Here is a 23,403-nt window from a genome sequence, read left to right on the forward strand (position 1 = left end):
CCAGAGCCAAAGAGCTGTGCATGTCTAGATAATGGGCTAAGTATACCCATAGACGGGTAAGCCTTGCTGAGTATTAGAATACTCAGGGTTTGGTTGTAACCCTTCTGAGCAGGTTGTAATCCGAAAGACTTCGAGGAAATCAGTGCGTCTTGGAGTGGTCAGCCTCTTCCTCCAGGTTGGACGTTCGAGTGGGTTCCGCCTTCTCCGTGAAGTGCAGGCAGGTGAGCCTCACATCAGTGGGCAAGATGTGAAGTTCGTCTTTTGGTCATCGACGTTATTTATCGTACTGTATTTTGAAGCTTGTTTCAAACCTGTTTGTATTTTTTTCCGCTGCGTTTGAACTCTGTATTCGAAATGTAACTCTGGCTTGTAAAACTTTAATTGTAAATAAATTTTGAAGACTTTGGTTTAACTCTGGCTGTAAGTTAAGTTTGAAAACTTTTGTTGCTTGTAATCACCTGTGCTCGTCTTTTGGCGAGAGTTCCTGTGCAACCGATCCTGGTTAAAGCAGGCAGTCTGAGTGTACTGGTGAAGTGCATTATCGGATGATTAAGTTAAATGGTTAATTAGTGCACTTGATCGGTATTATTTGGACTGTTCTGTGACAGCTGGCATCAGAGCTAATTGCACTGGGGGGTGATTACTTAAGTGCCTAACTACAAAATTTTTGGGTTTTTCGAAAAGTTGACGCTAGATGCGCCAAGGAATAGGTAGATAGTTCGTATGCCCTAATTATGTGTTATAAGTTAGGAGGCATCTAAGTATCTATTCATTCCAGCACTTCCAGCAATTACTTCTCGTTAAACCTTACTTTTGTGCACAACTACTATTCTGTAACGACGCACCTACGCTGAGGTAAGCAAGGTGAGAATTCTGATAGTCCTTAGAATAGCCCACGTGTTTCATACGTGCGCGGGTCCCGTATGTTGAGCATACGAGGAGGTGATAAGGCTCAATTCAAATGAGCCTGTCGCTATCTGCCGCCTGATATGGAGTGCGGATTTCATGCCGTGTGATTGTGATCACGGCCATTTCGTAAGGCAATGTTACGATATGTAAACCTGTCATGCGGTTGGCCATGACCGTGACCCTTGGGACACGTCTACCCTTGGATGTCCCGTAAGGCGAGTGTACGGGAAGTGAATACGTTGTTATGACGTATGCAGCGCTGCCCATTCAGCGTCGAACGTCTGGGTGCCATCTCTATAGTGGATGGTAATGTATGGGTGAATATGTGGGAAACTGTATATGCGTTACTCGTGTGGCGTAGGACACATGGGGGCCGTTCGTGTGTGCTGGCACGAAGGGTCCAGAAATGGATAATTATATCTCTCTTGTTGTCTTGGTTTGTCTGCAGGAACACTAACTTCGTTAAGCGCGTTATGAAATCCTTGATCGTAGGAACGACTAAAATATATAGGGAGAGTACGTAATTGTGCCACTAGTCGTCTTCGTATACCATAATTGGTACTTGCTTGGGTGAGAAACGATAGAACGTGCATGCATCTGGCATATTTGAGTTGGTTGATCGCTTTGTTGTTTGCGGTTGCGTCTCATCAAAAAAAGGTTATTTTGATCGCTTCGTAGTTAATAGTTGTGCAACCCCGAGTTACCAATCTGTGGTTCAAGTGAGTAGATGAGGTTTCAACCAAAGCAAGACAGTTTATTTTTTTTCCTTGGTGAACCATATCGCAAGGGAAATGATTCATGCCGTGTGTTCATATTAGATATGCACATTCTTTATTGCATGAATTAACCCTGATAGCGGAATGGCTAACCAAGGGTGGTTGTTTTGCAGATGGGTGATAACCACGCTGCCAACCATGAAAATGAGAATCACGGAGCACAACCCCAACCACCTCCCTCCTTGGCTCAGGCTATTGCAGCTCTTATCGCTGACCGTAATGAGCAGACCGAATTGATGAGGCAATTGGTGCAAAATAATGCCGGCAGAGGTCGACAAGCACCACCAGCAGAAACTGACTATGTCGGTTTTCTGGCCACCCAACCACCTCTGTTCCACAAGGCAGATGATCCTCTTGAAGCCGATGCATGGATTCGCACCATTGAGGACAAGTTTAGTATCCTCAATTGTACAGAAGTAGACAAAGCCGCCTTTGCAGCGCAACAACTGAGAGGCCCAGCGAAGATATGGTGGGTTAATCACAAGTCTCTACTCCCCGCTGGTGCGCGTCTCACTTGGAATGAGTTTGTGGCAGCATTCAAGGCCCATCATATTCCTACTAGTCTGATGAGAAGGAAGATGGCAGAGTTCCTAGAATTGAAGCAAGGAAACAATACTGTTCTTCAATATGCTCAAACCTTCAACCAGTTAGCTCAGTATGGTGGTTTTCATGTGGATAGTGATGAAAAGAGGCAGGATTGCTTCAGGAGAGGACTGAATACCAAACTGCAGGACAAACTAGCTCTAACAACTTGTGCCAACTGTACCGAGCTAGTTAATAAGGCTATTACTCAAGAAGATGCTACCTTAGCTCATAAGGCCGACAAAAAGAGGAAGGCACATGTTGGAATTTCCAGCAGTGCGCCCCAGAGGTACAAGCTAGTACAGACGGGAAGTCAGCGGGCTCCAAGTCATCCACCGCAGCAAGGCCGTTGGGTTGCTAGGCCGCCACAGCAGCTGTCGTGGGTACCACGTCTCCCAGCGCCACAGCAAGGGCAGAGACCTCCCGCGTCGCCGTTTGTACGCCCCAGCAACTATCCTTGTTATAACTGCGGGCTTTCTGGGCATTTTGCACGTGAATGTCCCATGCCACGCCGACAAGTCAATTACCAGCCTCCTACACCAATTTCAACTTCTTGTACCCAGCATAATAAGAAGAAGACTGTATCTATCAAAACGGGTCGTGTGAACTACACCACATTGGAAGATATTACTGAGGGCACTCAAGTGATGACGGGTATGTTTTCTGTTAACCAGCGCCCTGTTGTTGTGTTATTTGATTCCGGAGCATCTCATACCTTTATCAGCGAGGCATGCGTAGCACGGCTCAACTTACAAGTAACCCACATGAAAAGACCATATATTATTCATGCACCGGGTGCACCATTAAAAGCCGGTCAATGTGTTCCGGGTGTATCCCTTGACCTAGGTGGGAAAGTTTTCCAGACCGATCTCATTGTTCTTCCAAACCAAGGAATAGATATCATTCTTGGAATGAATTGGATGGAGGAACATCGTGTTGTCCTTGATACTTCATCTCGCATTGTCCAAATCAATTCTTCAACACATGGCATTTTGAATATTCATCTTTTCCCAGCGTGAAATTCCAACCACTATCATATACCATCTTGAGGGGAAGATTCTAGAAGTAATTCCGGTGGTTTGTGAATACCCCGATGTGTTTCCGGAGGACTTGCCAGGCATGCCTCCTGATCGGGATATTGAGTTTGTCATTGAGTTACAGCCCGGCACAGCGCCCATATCTCGAAGACCATACAGAATGACTCCAAGTGAGTTAGCTGAATTGAAAGTTCAGTTGCAAGAGTTATTAGATAAGGGTTTTATCCGACCCAGTGCTTCACCATGGGGTTGTCCAGCCTTGTTCGTGAAAAAGAAAGATCATGGGTTAAGATTGTGTGTGGACTATCGACCTTTGAATGCGGTCACCATCAAAAACAAATATCCTCTTCCTCGCATTGATATTCTCTTTGATCAATTAGCCGGTGCCAAGTTCTTCTCGAAAATAGATCTTCGATCTGGTTATCATCAAATCAAAATCCGACCATCAGATATACCAAAAACAGCATTCTCCACTCGTTATGGTCTTTATGAGTATTTGGTCATGTCCTTTGGATTAACCAATGCTCCAGCCTACTTCATGTATCTCATGAATTCGGTGTTCATGCCAGAGCTGGATAAATTCGTCGTGGTATTCATTGATGATATCTTAATCTATTCCAAGACGGAAGAAGAACATGCTCAGCATCTTCATATAGTACTTCAGCGTCTCAGGGAACATCAGCTGTATGCTAAGCTCAGTAAGTGCGAATTTTGGCTAAAGGAAGTTCCATTTCTAGGTCATGTTATCACGACTGAGGGTATTTCTGTTGATCCCAGTAAAGTACAGGATGTACTGAACTGGAAGGTTCCAACCTCAGTGGCTGAAATCCGAAGTTTCTTAGGTTTAGCGGGTTATTATCGTCGGTTCATACCGGAATTTTCTAGAATTGCTAAACCTATGACTGAACTTCTCAAGAAAGGTACCAAATTTCATTGGAGTGACCAATGTGAGGCAGCTTTCCGGAAGCTAAGAACTCTACTTACTTCAGCACCAATCTTAGCTCAACCAGATACTACAAAGCCATTCGATGTTTATTGTGATGCTTCGGGCACTGGAATTGGCTGTGTTCTGATGCAAGAGAATCGAGTGATTGCTTATGCTTCTCGATCACTCAAGCGTCACGAAGAGAACTATCCCACACATGATCTGGAATTAGCAGCTGTGGTCCATGCTTTGAAGATCTGGCGGCATTATCTTCTGGGCACCAAGTGTAACATTTATACAGATCACAAGAGCCTCAAGTATCTTTTCACTCAAGCTGATCTAAACATGCGTCAACGACGATGGCTCGAGTTGATTAAAGATTATGAGCTTGAAGTACACTACCATCCAGGAAAAGCAAATGTGGTTGCTGATGCGTTAAGCCGCAAGGCTCACTGTCATTGCCTCTCTGCTATACCCTTGAGTGAGTCTCTCTGTTTTGAGATGGAAAAGCTGAACTTGAGCATTGTACCTCATGGCACATTAGCTCATCTAGAACTTACTCCTACTCTTCGTGATCTGATCATCGAAGCACAAAAGAAAGATAAAGGAGTAAAAGAAATTCAAAGAAGATTATCAGAAGGAGATCCGAAAGTAAACTGTTTCCACCAAGATAGTAAGAATGTGTTATGGTTCAAGAACCGAATAGTGGTACCTAAGGATTTTGAACTCCGAAAGCAAATTCTTGACGAAGCGCATACTTCCCGACTGTCTATCCATCCTGGTAGCAACAAGATGTACCAGGACTTGAAACAACAATTTTGGTGGACTCGGATGAAAAGAGAGGTCGCTAAATATGTGTCCGAGTGTGACATCTGTTGCAGAGTTAAAGCTAGTCATCTCAAGCCAGCAGGAACCCTGCAGCCTTTGAGTATTCCTGAATGGAAATGGGAAGATATTAGTATGGACTTTATAGTTGGGTTACCTCGGACCCAAAAAGGTTACGACTCGATTTGGGTTGTGGTTGATAGACTAACCAAGTCAGCACATTTTATTCCAGTCAGTACTCGTTATTCCACAAAAAGATATGCTGAGTTATACGTTGAGCGTATCCTATGCCTGCATGGTATACCCAAGACTATCATCTCTGATCGTGGAAGCCAATTCACAGCTCGCTTTTGGGAACAATTGCATATTTGCTTAGGAACTCGTGTGATTCGCAGCTCTGCTTACCACCCTCAAACAGATGGCCAAACAGAAAGAATCAATCAGATTTTAGAAGATATGCTCCGTGCATGTGTCTTAGCCTATCCACAGAAATGGGATCAATGTTTGCCATTAGCTGAATTCTCTTATAACAATAGCTATCAAGAGAGTATCAAAATGGCACCATTTGAAGCATTATATGGTCGTCGATGCCGAACACCTTTGAATTGGTCTGAAGCAGGGGAAAGAACTATTTTCGGACCTGACATGGTTCAAGAAGCCGAAGAACAAGTCCGCCTTATTCAAGAAAATTTGAAAATCGCGCAGTCTCGGCAGAAGAGCTACGCTGACAAAAGGACTGATCCACTCGTCTTTAAAGTTGGTGACCATGTATACTTAAAAGTATCACCTTGGAAGGGCGTTCAAAGATTTGGAGTAAAAGGAAAATTAGCACCCCGCTACATTGGTCCATACCCAATTGTGGAGAGATGTGGCCCTATAGCTTACCGGTTGGATCTTCCAGCAAAATTTTCAGCAATTCATAACACTTTTCATGTATCACAACTCAAAAAGTGTCTTAGAGTTCCGACTGAAGCTATTGATTGTGACTCAATTCAATTAGAGTCTGATCTCACTTATCCTGAGCATCCTATCAAGATTATTGATCGCAAGGATCGGATTACTCGTCGCACAACTAATCGATTCTACAAAGTTCAATGGAGTAATCACTCCGAAGAAGAAGCTACTTGGGAGAAAGAAGAATTTCTGAGATCCAAGTATCCGGACTTTTTAAATGCTCATCAAGGTACTTCTCACTTGCCCATCTCATCTCATACATTCCATCGTGCTTGAATCTCGGGACGAGATTCCTCTAAGGGGGGAAGGCTGTAACACCCCGGTGTTAGTTTTGACGCTAATGCCGTGATTAATCGCTAATTAAGGTTAAACACCATTGTTAGCGTTAATCGAGTTCGTGGTAAAACATTGTTTAGCAGTGTTCGATCTCATTTTTCTCCGTGATCCAAGCTTCAATTCAACTTTCACCCAAAAGCAAAGTTGTAGATTTTCTTGTCCTCTACAACTTTTATTTTGACCAAATTTTGAGTGCCAATGTGAAATTTCGAGAATTGGATGGTCAAAGTCGGCTAAAAATCCCTCAATTGGGTCACTGTGCCTCCCCTGTTTGTGCTCAGCTCACCGCCGATCTCGGCGTTGACGCCTCCACGCGTCGCCGTGTGCCGGTGAAGCCTCTCACTGCTTAAGCGGTGCGGCCACGACGTAAGCGAACCTCCTTTTCGCTTCCTCTTCATCCTTCTTGCGCCACGCGAGGCAAGCAGGCAGAGCAGAGCCGCCGCTCGCCGCCGTTCCTCGCGCCGGCCGCCTCGCCGCCGTTCGTCCGGCCGAGCCACCCCGAAGCCATCCACCTTACCCCGCACCTCCACAGCTCCACCACGGGCCTGATTTCACGCTCTATTGGACGGAATCGAGGCCGCCGCCGTCGACCACCCAAACCCTACCGCCGGAGCTCTGCCCCTCTCGCCGCCGACCCTTTTCCGCCCTTTCTCGACACGATTCAAGGTTGTGGTGAGCTTCGTCGTGCTTTACTCCATCTCCCCAACCTCTTTCTCCTTGGGTTCCGGCGCCACTGCCACCGGGGAGCCGCCGCGCCGCCGTGGGTGCCCTGCTGAGCCGCCGGCGCACACCGCGCGCCGCCCCTGCGCGGGCCTACTCGCCATCGCCGCGCGCCCCGAGGCCGGCGACCCTCCTTGAGTGCTGCGCCGCCCGTCCCCGCTGCCGCCATGCCCCGCCACGGCCGGAACAGCGCCGCCATCGCGTGCCGCCGCAAGCCGCCGCCGCCGCGCCAACGCCGCCGGTTGGCTCCGCCCTGGGCTGCCCCGCGCGCGCCCCTGCTGGGCCGCGGGCGTGCGGGTCCCTGCGCGCGCGAGCCCACCGCGCTGCCTCGCCGGCCGGCCGGCCCATGGCTGCCATGCTCGCGCGCCGCGCCGCCGTGCGTGACCAGGGGGGAAGAAACAGAGGAGCCCCCCCTCTCTCTGATACAATGGCGTATGGGGCCCGCTGGTCAGGGTTTTTGTTTTTATTTTTTTTTGTTGATTTGAGTTGAAGCTTGTTAAATGGTAGAAATTCGTAGAAAAATGGTATAAAGGCAAAACCAGTTGCATTAGCTTCGTAATTTCGTGCTCTATCTGATAGAGCCATGTAATAGCTAGTTTCCATCTTTTTGTTAGATGGTTTTACTTGTTCTCGATCAGAGGTATCTAAAATCTGGAATCACTCCTTTGCATTATGGAGCTGAGTCTGAACCACTCCAGAGCTTTCCCTAGTCTTCTTTGATGGAGACACTTCAGGCTAAAAGGCATTAGAATCAAAGTCTGTACCTCAGTTCTAAACCGTTTCCGTTGTAACCCTAGTTGTAAGGTTGCTCTGTAGACGCTTTTGGAGTTTGGTCCATGTCTTTCGTTGTGAGTAGTGCTTTGCATCATTTCTTGAGTCTCATGCATGGCATATTTTCCCCGTGTAGCCGCCGACACCGAAGTCGCCTACGAGCTGGTTGCCGAGCCGATCCAGGAGCTGCAAACGGGAGAGCAGCAGGAGGACGCAGTCGAACACGCTCCCGAAGAAATCGCTAACCCCATTGACTTGCAAGGCAAGCCCCGGAGCATATCCCTTATTTTAATTACTCCATGTTATAATTAAAGTATTGTGCATATACGTTCAAGGATTTGATTGGAACCATAGATGCATAATCTTGATTACCCAGTGTCATTACTAGTGTAGGTATCGCTAGCACTGCTAGGCTTAAGTAAACCGGTAGAAGACGGGTGATTTCCTGTCACCCGCGAGATATAGGGTTGTTACTTCAGGCAGTGTTATGAGAAATAATGCAATGAGAAGGGAAATTGGAGACCAGGCGGAGGTAAAGTTGGACATGATTATTGATTAAGGAAAGTTGAGTCTCCGCCTGCGTCGATTGAGGACCGTTCCGTTGTTGGCCCTTTGACTGAGGATTGAACAGTACTAACCACATGCCGGAAGTAGGAGGTAGTCGAAACCGGTAAGCTAATTACCTTAATTGCGTCGGAATCTGGGTCTCGACCTGCGGTGCTGGGTAGGGTTGACGGATGGTGAAGTAGCCCACGGGTTCACTGGGTGTTCGCACGTGCGGGGCTCATCATCTGGGTGCTTGCGGGCTTGATTCAGACTTCGGGGTAATTATGGGAACAGTTGACGTGTGTGGCCCGACGGGGTTTACGCGTGTCGTGTGAGTTAGGTCCACATTGCAAGGTTAAATCGGATCGATTCGCCGTGACTCGCGGATATGAGAGCCTTGGTCAATGCGTCGCATCGTAGTAAAGATTGAAAGGACAGAAAGAGAAAAGTTGGACTTTTGTTGATATTCTTGAAAAGATAATATGATTAACCATGTGTGCTCTAGAGAATTAGACAAACCTAGTTTCTAGCTATCAACACAATTGGAGCTAAAATATTGAAAGTAAGGATCCAGTTTTAGTAGCTTTTCAACAAAATAATCCAGAGCCAAAGAGTTGTGCATGTCTAGATAATGGGCTAAGTATACCCATAGACGGGTAAGCCTTGCTGAGTATTAGAATACTCAGGGTTTGGTTGTAACCCTTCTGAGCAGGTTGTAATCCGAAAGACTTCGAGGAAATCAGTGCGTCTTGGAGTGGTCAGCCTCTTCCTCCAGGTTGGACGTTCGAGTGGGTTCCGCCTTCTCCGTGAAGTGCAGGCAGGTGAGCCTCACATCAGTGGGCAAGATGTGAAGTTCGTGTTTTGGTCATCGACGTTATTTATCGTACTGTATTTTGAAGCTTGTTTCAAACCTGTTTGTATTTTTTTTTGCTGCGTTTGAACTCTGTATTCGAAATGTAACTCTGGCTTGTAAAACTTTAATTGTAAATAAATTTTGAAGACTTTGGTTTAACTCTGGTTGTAAGTTAAGTTTGAAAACTTTTGTTGCTTGTAATCACCTGTGCTCGTCTTTTGACGAGAGTTCCTGTGCAACCGATCCTGGTTAAAGCAGGCAGTCTGAGTGTACTGGTGAAGTGCATTATCGGAGGATTAAGTTAAATGGTTAATTAGTGCACTTGATCGGTATTATTTGGACTGTTTTGTGACAGGGGTCCACGGTGAGTCGATCCCCCCCTTAATTTGGGCGGTGGCGGACCGTGGAGGCGGTGTCATGGTGGCGGGCGGCGGCCATCTCTGGTGTTCGTGACGGCGGCAAGGCGAGGCTCGGCGGCGGCCTGGAGCTGGGGGAAAAGAAAGAGGGAGGCAAGGAGATTCTATCCCCCCTTACCTCGAGCGGGGACAACGCGAGGAGATGGCTACGCGGTGGCCGGCGGGGCTCGGCGGCTATGGTGATGGTGGTGGCGCTGGGAGCTCGGGGAGAGAGCTGCGCGATGGTGGAGGTGGTTGTGGAGTTGGGGAGCGGCGCAGGGGTCTCTTTATCGGCCGAGTAAGGCGGTGGGGAGAGCGGGGCGCGGTGGAGGCCGGTGAGCTCGGCGGGCGGCCTTAATGGCGCTTGGTGCGGCGGCGCGATTCGCGGCGGTGACGCGATGGCTCGGGCAGTGATGATGCGCAGGGGAGGACGAGCACGTGGAGGGGCAGGCTGTGGGGCTCGGCGTCGAGCAGGGCGGCTCGAGCGGCGAGGCGGGGTGCTGTGGGGCCGGCGACGTCGCTGTGCGCGAGCTGTGCGGCTCGGGCGGCGAGGCGGCGGCGCTGTGCGGTCGACGGGCGGCACGGCGAGCGGCGCGGCCGCGTGGAACGCGTGCTGCGCTCAGGCTCGTGCTCGTGTAGCGCGTGGGGGCGGTGGAACGACTCGCAGCGACGGGCAGCGCGGCGGGCGTCGCGGCCGCGTGGTGCGCGTGGGCAGGGGCGCACGCATGCGCGCGTGGGCAGGGAAGGGAGCTCGTCGTGCGGGGCAGGCGAGCTGGGGCTGGGGAGGGGAGGCCGGCGTCGAGCGCGCTCGGTGCTGTGCTGCGCGTGCGGGAGGGCGTGGCAGAGAGGAAAGGGAGGGAGGAGAGAGAGAGGGAAAAAGAAAAAGAAAAAAAAAGAAAAAGGAAAAAGAAAAGAAAAAGGGACAGAGAAAAAGAGAGAGAAAGAAAAAGAGAGAGAAAGAAAAAGAGATCGCGGCGGCGGGTTTCGCGGCGGCGACCGCGACCAGACGAGCACGCGCGCCGGTCGGGCGTGACGCGCGGAACGAGGAAGAATATGGAGACGTGACGGCGATTGGATTCGGATGTCGGGACAGGTTTTTCGGGAGATTGGGAGATCGGGCGGCGGACGATTTCGGATGGATTGAGCTCAACGATGAAAAGAGATTTGAAAATATTTTTAACGCGTAATTTATTTTGATAAATTTCGGGCTGTTACACCATCCAAGCTTAGATCACACCTGGAACTTTCTTCACTAATAGTGGCATTTTCTATGTCCGATAGAAAGAGTCACTCAGAGCATGTCCAAGAGACTCTTTATTTTGCTTCTTCTAGCCAAAAATAGAAAACATCTCCAAAAAATAGCATCCAACAACTCTTCTATCTCAATCGTTATCCTACCACGCTAGCGATCTGCCCCTCCCCGCAGGCCAAATATTGAAGACGCCGCACGCTAGCTATCCCGCAGAAAGGAAGAGAATTCTGATTGTTTTTGGATGATGTGGGTCCATATTTTTAAATAAGGCCCATGTTTTAGCTAGTCTTTTGGATTACCCTATAGAATTAGGTGATATTTTATTTTTACAAAGCTGGTACAACCTTCAAATTTAGCTAACAAAATAAAAAGACTCTTGGAGATGCTCGATCAATCTGATTTCTTGCGACACATCTATAGCCACATCATTGTCCCAAATTACAAACACACATCCTTCTTCATTTGTGTACAGGAAGAGCGTTTTGCCGTGCATGGGTGTTGCTTTTAGCTAGCGATGTTCTAATTTCAATCACAAAGATGCAAACGCTGTGTATTTTTCTTTAATGAACCCAACAAAATAGTGCGATTTTCATTGATATAGCGGAGAAAAATACAAATCTACAGCCCTGGGAGGCCATAGCCAGAAAAACAAAATGAAACTGGAAAAAACAAGATTCGCCCGGTTGGATTGGGACGTCAACACGGGAAAACACAACTCAACTCATCCAGTTGGATTGAATCATCAACACGAGAAGGACTCGAAACTACATCAAGAGGCCTGACTAGAGATTGCTTCAACATGCGAACGCTATGTAACTTTAGTGGCATTGCTTCACCATTCTCCTCGCACATAGTTCCATTCACTCCACCATATCAATAGCGGAGATTCTTCTAATTTCGTAGATTTCAACTAGTGACATCGTTAGTTGTTGGATCATAATAATCTTTCTTACCGATCTAGACATGGTAACCTGAAGGAAAATTGACACATAATACTACCAGAACATCAACAATTTTATAGCACTGGAGCCCACACCTTAACAAGCACGGTGAACGACCCATACAACATCCATCATCCCGAAAGTTTTTTTTTGAATGAATGTCACCCCATGTGTGTTTCTATTTTTTTCAATGACACAGTATAACTCAAACGCTCACAGCGCACGCATACCCATTCCTGTGAATGCACGTACGTAAACCCCACGCCTATGGACATCTTTGGAAACTTGAGTCGGCAAATTCTCTAAATTGATGAAGTTACCATAAACGTCTCGTTGTCGACGGGAATATTGCTTATTACTGAAAGCACAAACACCACCGTTAAATCCTAGAGTATAACATATCGGGAAAAAAATCTTAATCAACGTAATATAATTGTTCAGGGCTGATATATTGACGGTTAAAACTCTTTAACTCAAAACATCAACCTACTCTTAAGCTCATGCAAGACAATTTGAGCATTGGGTTCATTTCATATGTCTATTCAATCTGAAGCTCTCTTTTTTATCGGTTTGAGCGTGTCATGAGAGACAATTTGTGTCATACGGCACGTCTCAAGTCTTATGCTCTTTTTACCTTCGAAGTGTCGAGGAAGTTTCAGGGATTCGTTCAAGAATGGCGAATCAAGTTATGTCAAGAATGAGGAATCTGAATCCGGCGATCTCCAAATTCCAAGTTATTGTTCTTTTCCGCAGAGGCTTGACTGCTTGACAGGATAACAGGTTACTGATCAGGCGCGTACGTGCCGCGGACTAGCAGCAAGGACGGGTAACATGGCGGCATGGTGCTCAATCAACCTCCTATTTCCGAGGAGAAAGAGAGCTTGGCCTTTTCTGGTTAGTGGCTGGTAGCTGCAGCAGCAATAGAGCACTGATAGGCGTTCATTCAAAAAGAAAAAAACAGTTTGTTCAAAACAGAGCACTGATAGGCTGACAGCACGTTAATCACATGATTATTTCTTTAAGGCCGTGTTTAGTTACAAAAATCAAAATTCAAAAAAAAAATTCCAGCACCTGCATGGAGACTTAAATCTATACGAAATAAAAAACACATTGCGACTGCTGTCTGTAAATGGCGAGACGAATCTAATGAACCTAATTAGGCTGTAATTAGATGCTAAATTGCTACAGTAAATAACCTCTAATGACGGATTAATTAGAGTCATTAGATTCGTCTCGCGATTTACAAACGAGTTCTGCAATTATTTTTGTGATTAGTCTATGTTTAGTACTTCAAATGTAGAAAGATGTCTTTTCAAAAATTTTACAGAGTGCAACCAAACACGGCCCCGTGGGGTCATCCAGTGCATGAGTGCGCCCCATCATCAATGTCAGTGAACGAACTAGGCCCTGATGCGAAACAAACGATTCATCAAAAACAAGTTCCTCAATGTTTACCCTTCACAATTATAGGATTGATACCATCCGGAGGTGCCTAGCGGGCTTAGCCCGGCTGGTGTAAGGCCCTGGCGGGCAGCAACTAGCTCGGGGGTTCGACCTCCCGCTGGCACCAAAAAAATTCTCTCTTCTACACCCATTTTCAAAGCAATGGATCGGTTAACTCATAAGTCAATAAGACAACAGGCTCCTGTGTAAGGGTGGAGCGGTCTAATCCCCGTAGGTCAATTTTTTTTTTTTACCATACGGAGGTAAAACAAGGCTAAAACCGGCCTAAAACATGTGATCCTCCCGTATTATCAGAAGAAACCACTAGCAAAAATCCACAGCAAACTGACAAGCCCGTCGGCTTTCAGGTGAAGATCTGCACGATTTGCGGAACCCAGCTTGTTTTTGTCCTGGTTCCTGGAGCTCAGCAAGAAATCAACAGGATGAGTAAAAAACACCAACAAGGTGCAGAAAGTGAAAAACAGGATGAGAAAAAAAAAGGTATTTCCCGACATGCGGTGCAGAAAGTGTTCGGGTGTGTTAGTTCACTTTGTATTTTATATTGTTACGTTTTTAGAAGAGAATTTTCAATATTTGAAGTATTAAATGTAGACTAATCATAAAATTAATTACATATCTCGTCTGTAAACTACGAGACGAATCTAATAAGTCTAATTAATCCATCACTAGAGCTTGTTTATTGTAGTATTATTGTAGTAATTTAGTGTCTAATCACATTCTAATTAGGCTTATTAGATTCGTCTCGCGATTTACATTCCATTTTTGTAATATAATTTATTTTTTGACTACATTTACTTCAAGCAATTTACAAAAATTTTATATTTTACATTTTGAAATCGAAACAAAGCGGAAAACGCGAGAAAAGCGCCGTCCTTTTTTGTTCCTTTCCTCCCCTTCCTCTCTCTCTCTCTCCTCCGTGCCGTTGCCACTGTTGCCGCACAGCAAGCCCCGCAGCACACCACGCAAGCAGGAGCAGCGGCAGCGGGGCGCAATAATGCGCACGCGAGGGGGGCACAGCGGCATCACTGCTGCGGCAGTTATGGCCGCCGGGTTCCACCACGGCGTCTACTAGCGATACACTTCGAGCCCACCCCTTCCTTGATTCCTTCACCGCCCCGCTCCCGATCGCGGCACCGCGCCTGGCCCCCAACACAATCTTTTGCCGAGCGGCGCCGTTCATTGGGTGGCGACTGGCGAGGCGACCCCGGCTTCTCGCTGTGGTCTCGGTCGGCGTTGATCAGGTGATGCGTGTTTTATGGCTGCTTTTTACTCTTTTTTCCCCATCTTGTGAGATTGTGCGGTTTGGGCGGCGTGATACATTCGTGCCGGTGCTGATGGAAACTGGAAAGTTTGCGTTTTAGGTTGTTGCCAGTGCAAAGGGCGGAGCGATGGGCATCTCGGCGAGGTGGCTCAAGTCGTTGGTTGGGCTGAGGAAGGTGGAGCGGCAGCAGCAGCATAAGGAGGATGAAGATGTTGGACGGATGGTATGGCATCTACCAATCAGTCTGCAGTTCTGGCGTATCTTGGTTCTTAAATTAGTGGTTGGTGAATTGATGCTGTTTATTGCCTAAACCTGATGTGGATTGTGCAAGGATCATGTTCAGAAAGAAAGGGAGAACTTATAAAATGGGCTTCTTTATCATATATCATGACAATTGCCAAATCCTAGGTTTGTAACGAACACTGTTGATGATCCTTCCCTGACTGAATTGGCGTTGCACCTGGTAATTCGTAATGCATTGTGTGTGTTAGTTTTGAATTTTACTGCAGAGTGCATATTCCTGGTAATTGGTACCTGCTTGGTTCAAAGCTTGCTAGAGTACATAAGAGCATAATGAAAAGTAATGGCAAATTGGCAATAGCTGTATCATTCATTGGCACCTTTTGAATTTCGAGGACTTAAAGCTTTCTGCTGCTGTGCAATCCCAAGAGCTGCAAACTAACAAACTGATTGTTATATAAATCACAACCCTTTATGTGTATTGTATCATTTGGCTTATGAGTTGTCAATTGGGAAAACTGCAGAAAAATGATGCCACAGACCAGTTACATGGCCAGAATCAGCAATTCAAAGATGACAGCAGCCTTGCAGCACAAGAAGATTTCACAGAAGTTGCTAATGGAAATGGTTCACGGGAAGGTGATTCGGATGTACCTTCATGCTTGGAACCCACTTGTGGTTCACCTCATATTCCACTGCCTCAAACTGAAGATGAACTCAATGAGATCTGGGCTGCTACAGTTATTCAGACAGCATTTAGAGCTTTCTTGGTATGCATTCATACTGTCATGTGGATTCAGATCCAATGCATGCAAGTGCAGACTTCTGAAAATGTTGTCAGCTCCAATATCTCAGCAAACCTGAATAGGCACTATTGTACTCAAAACCTCAATATTCTTTGTGTTTTCACCACTTGTTTTACCTTATCAGTTACATACAGTTTTAATTCCAAATAAACCACATGCAGTAAGTCATTTGACTAATTGACAACTTTATATATAAAAAGATATTGAGTTTTAGCAAAAATAAAATTGTCCTGCTAGATCATTCTGTTATATTTATCAGGTTTACATTTTTTTTTTCATCTCAGTTCTGGTTGTAGCTAATGCCAATGCAATTTGAATTTCCTGATGCAACTAAACCAATTAACCTTATATTCTAAATTCTAACTATGGTTTTGTATCTGTCCATGGGTGTATTCACTAAATGATGCTTGAATCAATATGTTCACAATCTGATTGTATATTGCCATTCGCATCTGTAAAGTTGGCAAAAAAAGTGTTCTTTGCCTTAGAAACATAGAGACGTCACCATCATTCTCACTTAATGTTTTAGTTCTCTATGGTTCTCACCTGGGTAATTCTCTTTTTCAGGCTAGGAGAGCCCGTCGAGCTCTAAAAGGACTGGTTAGGCTTCAAGCCCTTGTAAGAGGTCATATAGTGCGAAAACAGGCTGCTATAACGCTCCGCTGTATGCAAGCTTTGGTCAGGGTTCAAGCTCGTGTTAGAGCAAGGCGAGTTCGCATGGCTTTGGAAAACCAGATCGAACAGCAAAATAGTTCACCAGAGCCAACGAAGGAGGCACAAGTTAGAGAAATTGAGGTGAGATTCGCAAGTTGCCAAAGCAAGGCATCCTATCATCCTGTGATTTCTTTGGCGGATAGTTATACATGCTGCTACCATGACATGATTTGATTACAAATTACCATATTTTCCTCTAGAAACGTATCCTGCTCTTCTCATTAGAAAATAACTAACATGGCCATGCAACGATTTGGTTTGTTTGTGAACTTATAGCATTGTCTTAAATTACAGGATGGCTGGTGTGATAGTATCGGTTCTGTGGAAGATATCCAAACAAAACTTTTAAAGAGGCAGGAAGCTGCAGCTAAACGCGAGCGAGCCATGGCCTATGCTCTTACTCATCAGGTTGTTTATCCAACTTTTACACCAGCATATTGCACAAACTGTTATTCTGGTAATAAGAATTTTACTGAAGCAGTAAATCATGGAAAGAGTGAATGTTGTAATGCATGAAACTTGCTCTAGTTTAAATGTACGGTAAATATATTATGGACATCTGTGAAACGATCTGGTTTGTCGTTTGACCCTACTAGCCTGCTATCTTCTGTAATGGGTTTCTGTAGTATCTACAGCAAGGATGTTTTCTGTTGCCTGTTGGATACTAAGAATTCCTTCCATAGGGAACAATTGAAGTTGCCCTTTCCTTGCATGCTAGCCCGAGAATTAATATTTTCATATTTTCCATGCTATTCTGCTTAGTCAGCTCTTTGCTCTTAGTACTAATTACATTCTGTAGCAAACATGAGAACAGTATTCGCATGGAAAAGGAAAGATCTGTGCTTCGGCCCTCCATGGGAGGAAAAACACATCCAGTCATGATAATTGAAATTACCTTAAGCTGATAAAGAAAGGCGATCCACAGTGCAAGGTTAGGAAGCCTTTCAAAATCCTGGGATCTGAACTTCTTTACTTGTTTCCCCCTCTATTTCAGTGGCAAGCAAGTTCAAGACAAGCTACAGCATTTGAACCTGACAAGAACAGCTGGGGCTGGAATTGGCTAGAGAGATGGATGGCTGTTCGTCCTTGGGAGAGTCGATTCCTTGGTGCTTACACAGCAGATGGGATTGTCAAGGTTAATGAATTCAAGCAACCTGACAGAAGTGCAACCAAGACTCCATACAGAAAACCTGTTAAAAAGCATGATTCAAGTCTTCAACCAAACACGTTGAACCAGAAGGTCTTCCCTTCGAACTTAGAGGGTGGTGGCTCCTCAACAAACCGTTCCAGTGGTCCTGCATCTGGTAAATCTAGGCTGAAGGTGCTACCCAGAGAAGGTTCTGATGAAGCTTCATCTCGTCCTTCAGGACTTGGTGTGCGTTCCACTAGTAATCCAAAGGAGAGGACTTCCACTGGTAATCCTAAGGAGAGGAATGGGGATTTGGATTGTCAAGTTCATAAAAGACTCTCCTTGCCTGGCAGTGGTAAGTTCTGACTCCCGACACAACCTGCATCTAGCTTGAGCTATTTTTATCTGAAAATTTGCAGGAATTTTCTTGTTACACATGTCATCTGAGTTGTTTCCTTAGATACACGTAATAACCTGTCCTGGAATTTAGCTTTTCAGACATGGTATACGTTAATGTTTACATGGCAGCTTAATGAAAGATTCGAATTCATCCACTTGTTATTGGCAAATCACCAGGTGTAGAAGCTGGCAAACGTCTGACGAGGAAAGCCACAGTTAACCGATCCCTGAAGTCTACAAAAGATCACCAGATGTTGCAGACAAGGCATCACCTTGCCAGTTCCATTGATCTGTTGCCTAACAGAGTTGAGCTGCAGACTTGAGAAGCCGTGTGAAGCCTGATCTTGGATTGCACTTAGCAAGTCAGAAGTCATTCCTCGTTCATCGCTGTGTTCGCTTGGCTGTGGCTGATGGCTGGTGCTGATTTGTTACGAGAGAACAGTACTGCTGACTGGTTGGTAGCTGGTGGCTGGTGCCGATTAGTATGAGAGGACAATACTATTGGCTGGTTGGCTGACAAGCCAAGCGAATACAGCGACATGTCTGCACTGCATGCCGATCTTGAGGCCAAGATTCAGCATTTCTTTGCGATGTACATGTGGCCTCAGCTCATTTCATGAGAGATTTGATTGGCCATATCATATATCCGGAGGTGACTTGTATTGTTGTATTTGTAAGCTGTAGCTATGGGCTGTAAATTTTTGTGTTTCGACTTGTGCGTTCGTGTGTCGTCGGTCTATGGTATTGGTATAGCTGTCACTTCGAAGGTTACGCGAGGTAAATCTATTGAACTGTTTCGTGTTCCATGGTATTGGTAGTTTGGTACATAGTAATAGTTGCAGACTTGCAGTAGAGACAACTACTAATTGCACATGCTGTTATCTCGATTTTCCACATTTCTTATTTTGTGTTTAGATAAATAGTCTGGTGAAGGCATCGGCTGCAACCCTGAAAGTCAATCTGGCAAAAAAAAATGTTACGTTTTTTTAGGAAAGAAAATATGTTACGTTAGCAAAAGAAAAGAAAAGAAAAGAAAAGGAGATTGTAAGTGCAGGGCCGACAAGAAGAACTGGGCCACCAAGGCCCAACAAGAAGCCGCCTCCTTTTTAGCCATCTTTATTCCTTGCCCCCGCGACGCGTCTTCGTGAGTTGTGACGAACCGGATTACCGGAAAGGCGGAAACCTCCCTCTCTCGTCAACGGGCCTCGTCCGTCGCGCCCGAGGAAACCACACCCCAGCTGCGCGCTATGGCGGCGACGTCGCCGAGGCGTCTGCCGGTGCCGGCCGCCGTGCTCCTCCTCCTCGCGTACGTGGCCGCGGGCGACGACCGCAACGGCGTGTACGACCCGTGCGCGGACACGACGGTGCGGCGCGGCGACGGGTTCACCCTCGGCGTGGCCTTCGCGGGCCGCGACGCCTTCTCCTCCGGCGGCGTGCAGCTCTCCCCCTGCGACAGCCGCCTCGGGCTCGCCAACAACCGCGCGCAGGTCGCGCTCTTCCGCCCCCAGGTCGACGAGATTTCGCTCCTCACCGTCAACTCCTCCTCCTTCGACCCGGTGAGTTCCTCGCCGCCGCCGTGCTACCCACCAAATCCGTCTAAAATTTCGCGTCCAATTTCGAAAAATCTTCCTGCGCTTGGTATATGTTTTTTTTTGAATCGCTTGGTATATGAAATTATGAATTACCGAACGTAAACGGACGAGGAACCTAGTTAGTTGCGGATTTTCACCTCATGGCATAAATTGTTTCATCTTTACTTCCCTTTTCTAACATTATTATTACTAGAAGAAAGAAAAATCTTAGGCTAGCTATCAGTAAAATAATTACAGCGAAGAAAACCTACTTGCTAATGAGAGGTAGTTAGGGAAGAACTTGTCAGAAACGTCGGTGATCATGGCCAGCTTGGACTACGAGGGGTTTTGCCAATGCCAGACGTTAAGGGATCGAGCTGGGCGTTGTTGTCCCATCGACACGTCGAGACAGTGCCATTTTTGGACGCATTTGGGTAGGGCTGCCTGTCCTATGGCCTATGGGGTTGGGAGTTGGGACACTTCCTGTGGTCCAAGTGTTGGGTTGTTAGGTTTCGCGATGCAGTTTATTCGGAAGTTTATGAATGTGCTGAGTCTTCTCAGGTTTGGACTTAGAGATGCAAATTCATGATCCTTAAATATATTTCCAACCCTCTTTAGTTCAAATATATTTATACTAATTTTTCACCAATTTTAGAGAAGTAGCACAAATCAATTTGCACTCCTATTTGGAATGTCTTTTCAAAAAACTTCTATTTGGAATGCTCTGTACTACTACTTGATTGTGTCAGGGAATTGGTAGGAGCTGCCGGTTCGTGCAGTTTTTCATATAGATCAGCTCTAATTTTCTTTTAGGAATTTTCATTCCATTAAACCAAAGACACAGCGATATCACTGGTGACAAGGTCCTCGAACAGCTCTAATTTTGAACTCGTTTACAAACTCATAAAAACCGAGTGCGGCTAACGGAGAATCATCCTTTTAACCCTGTTGCAGTCATCAAACTCCAGCATGGTCGCTTTCGCCGGGAGGAAGTACGCGGCGAGGTCGCCCCCGGTTTTCGTCGGCAACATGTCGTTCACGGTGACCAGCTTCACCCTGGTGCTGGAGTTCCAGAAGGGCAGGCTGCAGAACCTGTTCTGGAAGGGCGGCGACTGCTCGTCGTGCTCCGGGCGCCCCGACTTCGCGTGCGTGGACGGGGGCTGCGCGGTGAGGACGGCGAGCTGCAGGGGCAAGGGCGGGCAGGCGGACTGCAGCCCGGGCATCCAGCTCGCCTTCTCCGGCACGGACAAGCACGAGGCCGTGCTCAACTCGTGGTACGAGGTGTCCAGGCTCCGCCAGTACTCCCTGTTCGGGCTCTTCTCCAACCTCAGGGACTCGCTCACCAGCCAGTTCAGCAGCTTCTTCTAGACCCCGATCGATGAGATGAGCCGGAGACATCGGTCTGTATGTTCGTTTGCATCTGCTCAGTGCGTAGGGAATGTTGAGTGAACGATGAAGAGCACAGTATTTCTGTTCTTGACCCAAAAAAAAAAAGTTTGTACATCACCAGTCGGTCCTAGTATTTGTGTATAGCTACTCCTATATACTAGTTGGTACATGGTACTACGTATTACGAGACAGAACAAGTTATGCGCGCGACTCTTGAGTTTTTGTCTCTGTTGTTTCAGATTTTTCGCTCCATTTAGTTTGCCCCTTTGCATGATGAGATGCCTTGCAGAGATGGCTCCTGTGCTGTCCTGAGGTTTTGTTTGCCCCTCCCATGTGTAATGTGTTGACGGAGAAAACGGGTCTGCGCAGGCGGGTACACTGTACACAGGCACGTGCCGCGGCCGGCGCGTGCTTTTCCCCTTGCGCGAGGTGGTGGAAGACGTGGCTCGGGGCCGCGCGGCGGTGGCCACGTCGTGCGGTGGGGCAGGCAGCGGGAGCCCAAGAGCAGAGGAGGAAGGCGCGGCGGCAAGGGAGACGGCGAGGAGGACGGGGCCGTCCCTGTCGGTGAGCCAACGGGCACGGCGGCGCCGGCGCCGGTGCGGTCGGTCACGAAGCTCGGGACTGGAGCTCTCCGCTCCTCCCTGGGCGTCAACGCTGAAGCGGCGTCCTGCGTACTCTGCAACCACTTTAGAGCAGGTTTGACTCGCGACGCGAGTCTCGCCTGCCTGCTCGATCCGATCCAAGCTGCCCCCACGCATCAAGAACAGAGAAATGACCCGGCTCGAGATTCCAACCCAAATGTCATCATCATAAACAAAATCACCGATATATGTAGTCAGCTCGATCGGATCAGCTAGCCATATAGATACAAACGCCACGAACAAACAACTATAACGAATTGGAAACAAGAAATAACAATCTCTCCCGGTGTATCGTATCCACAAGAGCACCGCCGGATCGCCATGAACAACGATGGCCAGGCTGCTGCTAGTTGCTCTTGTTGTTGTTGACGGTCTTGAGCACGATGGGGAGGACGATGACGAGGATGATGACGAGGAGGATGAGGATGCCGATGCACGTCCACTTGCGCGTGCTCCTCTGGTGCTTCCGCGCCACCTGCAGCTGCTCCCGGCCGCGGTCGACGAAGGAGCGGGCGCGCCCCACGTTGCCCTCGATGTCGTCCAGCTGCTCCCCCTGCGCCGCCACCAGCACCGCCATGTCGTTGAACACCTGCTGCAGCTCCCGCAGGCTGCGCTCCAGCTCCGCCACCGCGCCGTGCCGCTCCTGGATCTCCGCCACCACGCCCAGCACCTCCCCGCGCCCCTGCTCCGCGATCGCGCGCTGCAGGAACCGCTCTCCCTCGCCGGACTCCGCCAGCGCGTCCAGGGTCGCCTCGTCCGGCTGCGACCCCGTCACCGTGAAGTACCGCCGCGCCACCGTGTCGCGGTACTCGGACGCGATGCGAGACCGGAGGGAGGAGAAGGCCTCCATCGAGTCCCGGAGCTTCTTGCGGAGCCCGGCCACCACGGACGTCCGGGTGCGGTCGGTGGAGGACCCCGGGCCGCACCCGGGCACCGACCGGTTCGCGGCGTTGGCGCGGTCCAGGGACTCGAGCCGGAGCTTCACCACCTTGGCCTTCTTGATCGCCGCGGCGACGTCGGCGTCCATCCGGGACCGGAGCTCGCGCACGGCCGCCGCGTCGTGCAGCGACTTGCCGCCCTCGTTGGCGTCGTGGAGGGAGCGCTGGATGCGCTCCAGGTCGCGGAGCTCGTCCTTGATGGACTCCACGTCCTCGAAGAACTTGTCCAGGCTCGCCCCCGCCGCGGCACCCGGCGGCGCGGACAGCTCCACGCCGCCGGACTCGATGTCCCCGTCCCCACCGCCGCCGCCGACGCGCTTCCACGAGCTCGAGAACAGGTTGTTCATGTCGGCTGGCTGGCTCTCCTGGATCGCGCCGCTGCTCTGGCTCTGGCTGGGTGGCCGACTAGCTTCCTCGCGGATCGAGATCAAGATCGTTTCTTGGGATTCGCTCCGGCGGCAGGTTTCTTCTTGGATCGGGAGAAGAAATACTAGTGGGTGGCTGGCAAATGGGGAGGGAGAAGATTCAATCAATCGTGCAGGCAGGGGACGAAGACGTAGACGCGGAGTTGAAGGAGTCGGCGTCTGGGTTGGGGAGCGGGGAAGGAGGGATCGATGTGATGCGGTGTGACGGGCTGCGCGTGAGGGTGAGGACTGAGGAGACCGTGACCGTGTGAGCGCGCCGCCCGCGACCTGCTCTGAAATGGCAACGCGGGAGGAAGGTGGGAGGAAGCGAGGAGGGCGATGGCTCAGGGCCCCGGCCCTCGCCGGACCACGCGGTGGCGTCGCTGGAAATCCAAGTATCCAACGTCCGGAGCCCAAGTTTTCAAAAAAAAAAAACGTCCCGAGCCGGAACCTACCGCGCAGCTCTCAGGGTGTGTTTAGTTGCTATTTGATAATTAATGTCTAATCATAAATTAATTAACATCTTTAGATTCATCTCGTGTGAATCAGTACTATGTAATTAATTATTTCTTTTAACTATATTTAATACTTTATGTATGTGTCTAAAAATTCGATGTGACGAATG

The 23,403-nt window shown here is 48.1% G+C and overlaps 3 protein-coding genes across 4 annotated transcripts; 2 read left to right on the forward strand and 1 right to left on the reverse strand.

Moving 5' to 3' along the window:
* The first annotated feature begins 14,202 nt into the window (after positions 1-14,202).
* On the forward strand, positions 14,203-18,694 carry LOC120688256 (protein IQ-DOMAIN 1-like). Of its 2 annotated transcripts, none has more exons than XM_039970499.1 (7): positions 14,203-14,527; positions 14,648-14,770; positions 15,312-15,557; positions 16,161-16,388; positions 16,602-16,715; positions 17,302-17,791; positions 18,013-18,694. In XM_039970499.1, exons 2-7 carry the CDS (start codon positions 14,675-14,677, stop codon positions 18,156-18,158), a joined length of 1,320 nt encoding a protein of 439 aa, XP_039826433.1. In that variant the 5' UTR covers positions 14,203-14,527; positions 14,648-14,674; the 3' UTR covers positions 18,159-18,694. The 2 variants fall into 2 exon arrangements, with proteins under 2 accessions (XP_039826433.1, XP_039826434.1); XM_039970500.1 differs by having other exon boundaries at positions 14,207-14,527; positions 14,636-14,770.
* Positions 18,695-18,968: 274 nt separating this feature from the next.
* LOC120688258 lies at positions 18,969-21,033 on the forward strand. The gene is made up of 2 exons (XM_039970502.1): positions 18,969-19,391; positions 20,361-21,033. Exons 1-2 carry the CDS (start codon positions 19,083-19,085, stop codon positions 20,772-20,774), a joined length of 723 nt encoding a protein of 240 aa, XP_039826436.1. The 5' UTR covers positions 18,969-19,082; the 3' UTR covers positions 20,775-21,033.
* Positions 21,034-21,579: 546 nt separating this feature from the next.
* Positions 21,580-23,139, reverse strand: LOC120688257 (syntaxin-121-like). Its single transcript, XM_039970501.1, has one exon. It carries the CDS (start codon positions 22,719-22,721, stop codon positions 21,783-21,785), a length of 939 nt encoding a protein of 312 aa, XP_039826435.1. The 5' UTR covers positions 22,722-23,139; the 3' UTR covers positions 21,580-21,782.
* Between the last annotated feature and the right edge of the window lie 264 nt (positions 23,140-23,403).

This window comes from Panicum virgatum, chromosome 9N (genome assembly GCF_016808335.1).
Source record: "Panicum virgatum strain AP13 chromosome 9N, P.virgatum_v5, whole genome shotgun sequence".
In the NCBI taxonomy this organism is placed as follows: domain Eukaryota; kingdom Viridiplantae; phylum Streptophyta; class Magnoliopsida; order Poales; family Poaceae; genus Panicum; species Panicum virgatum.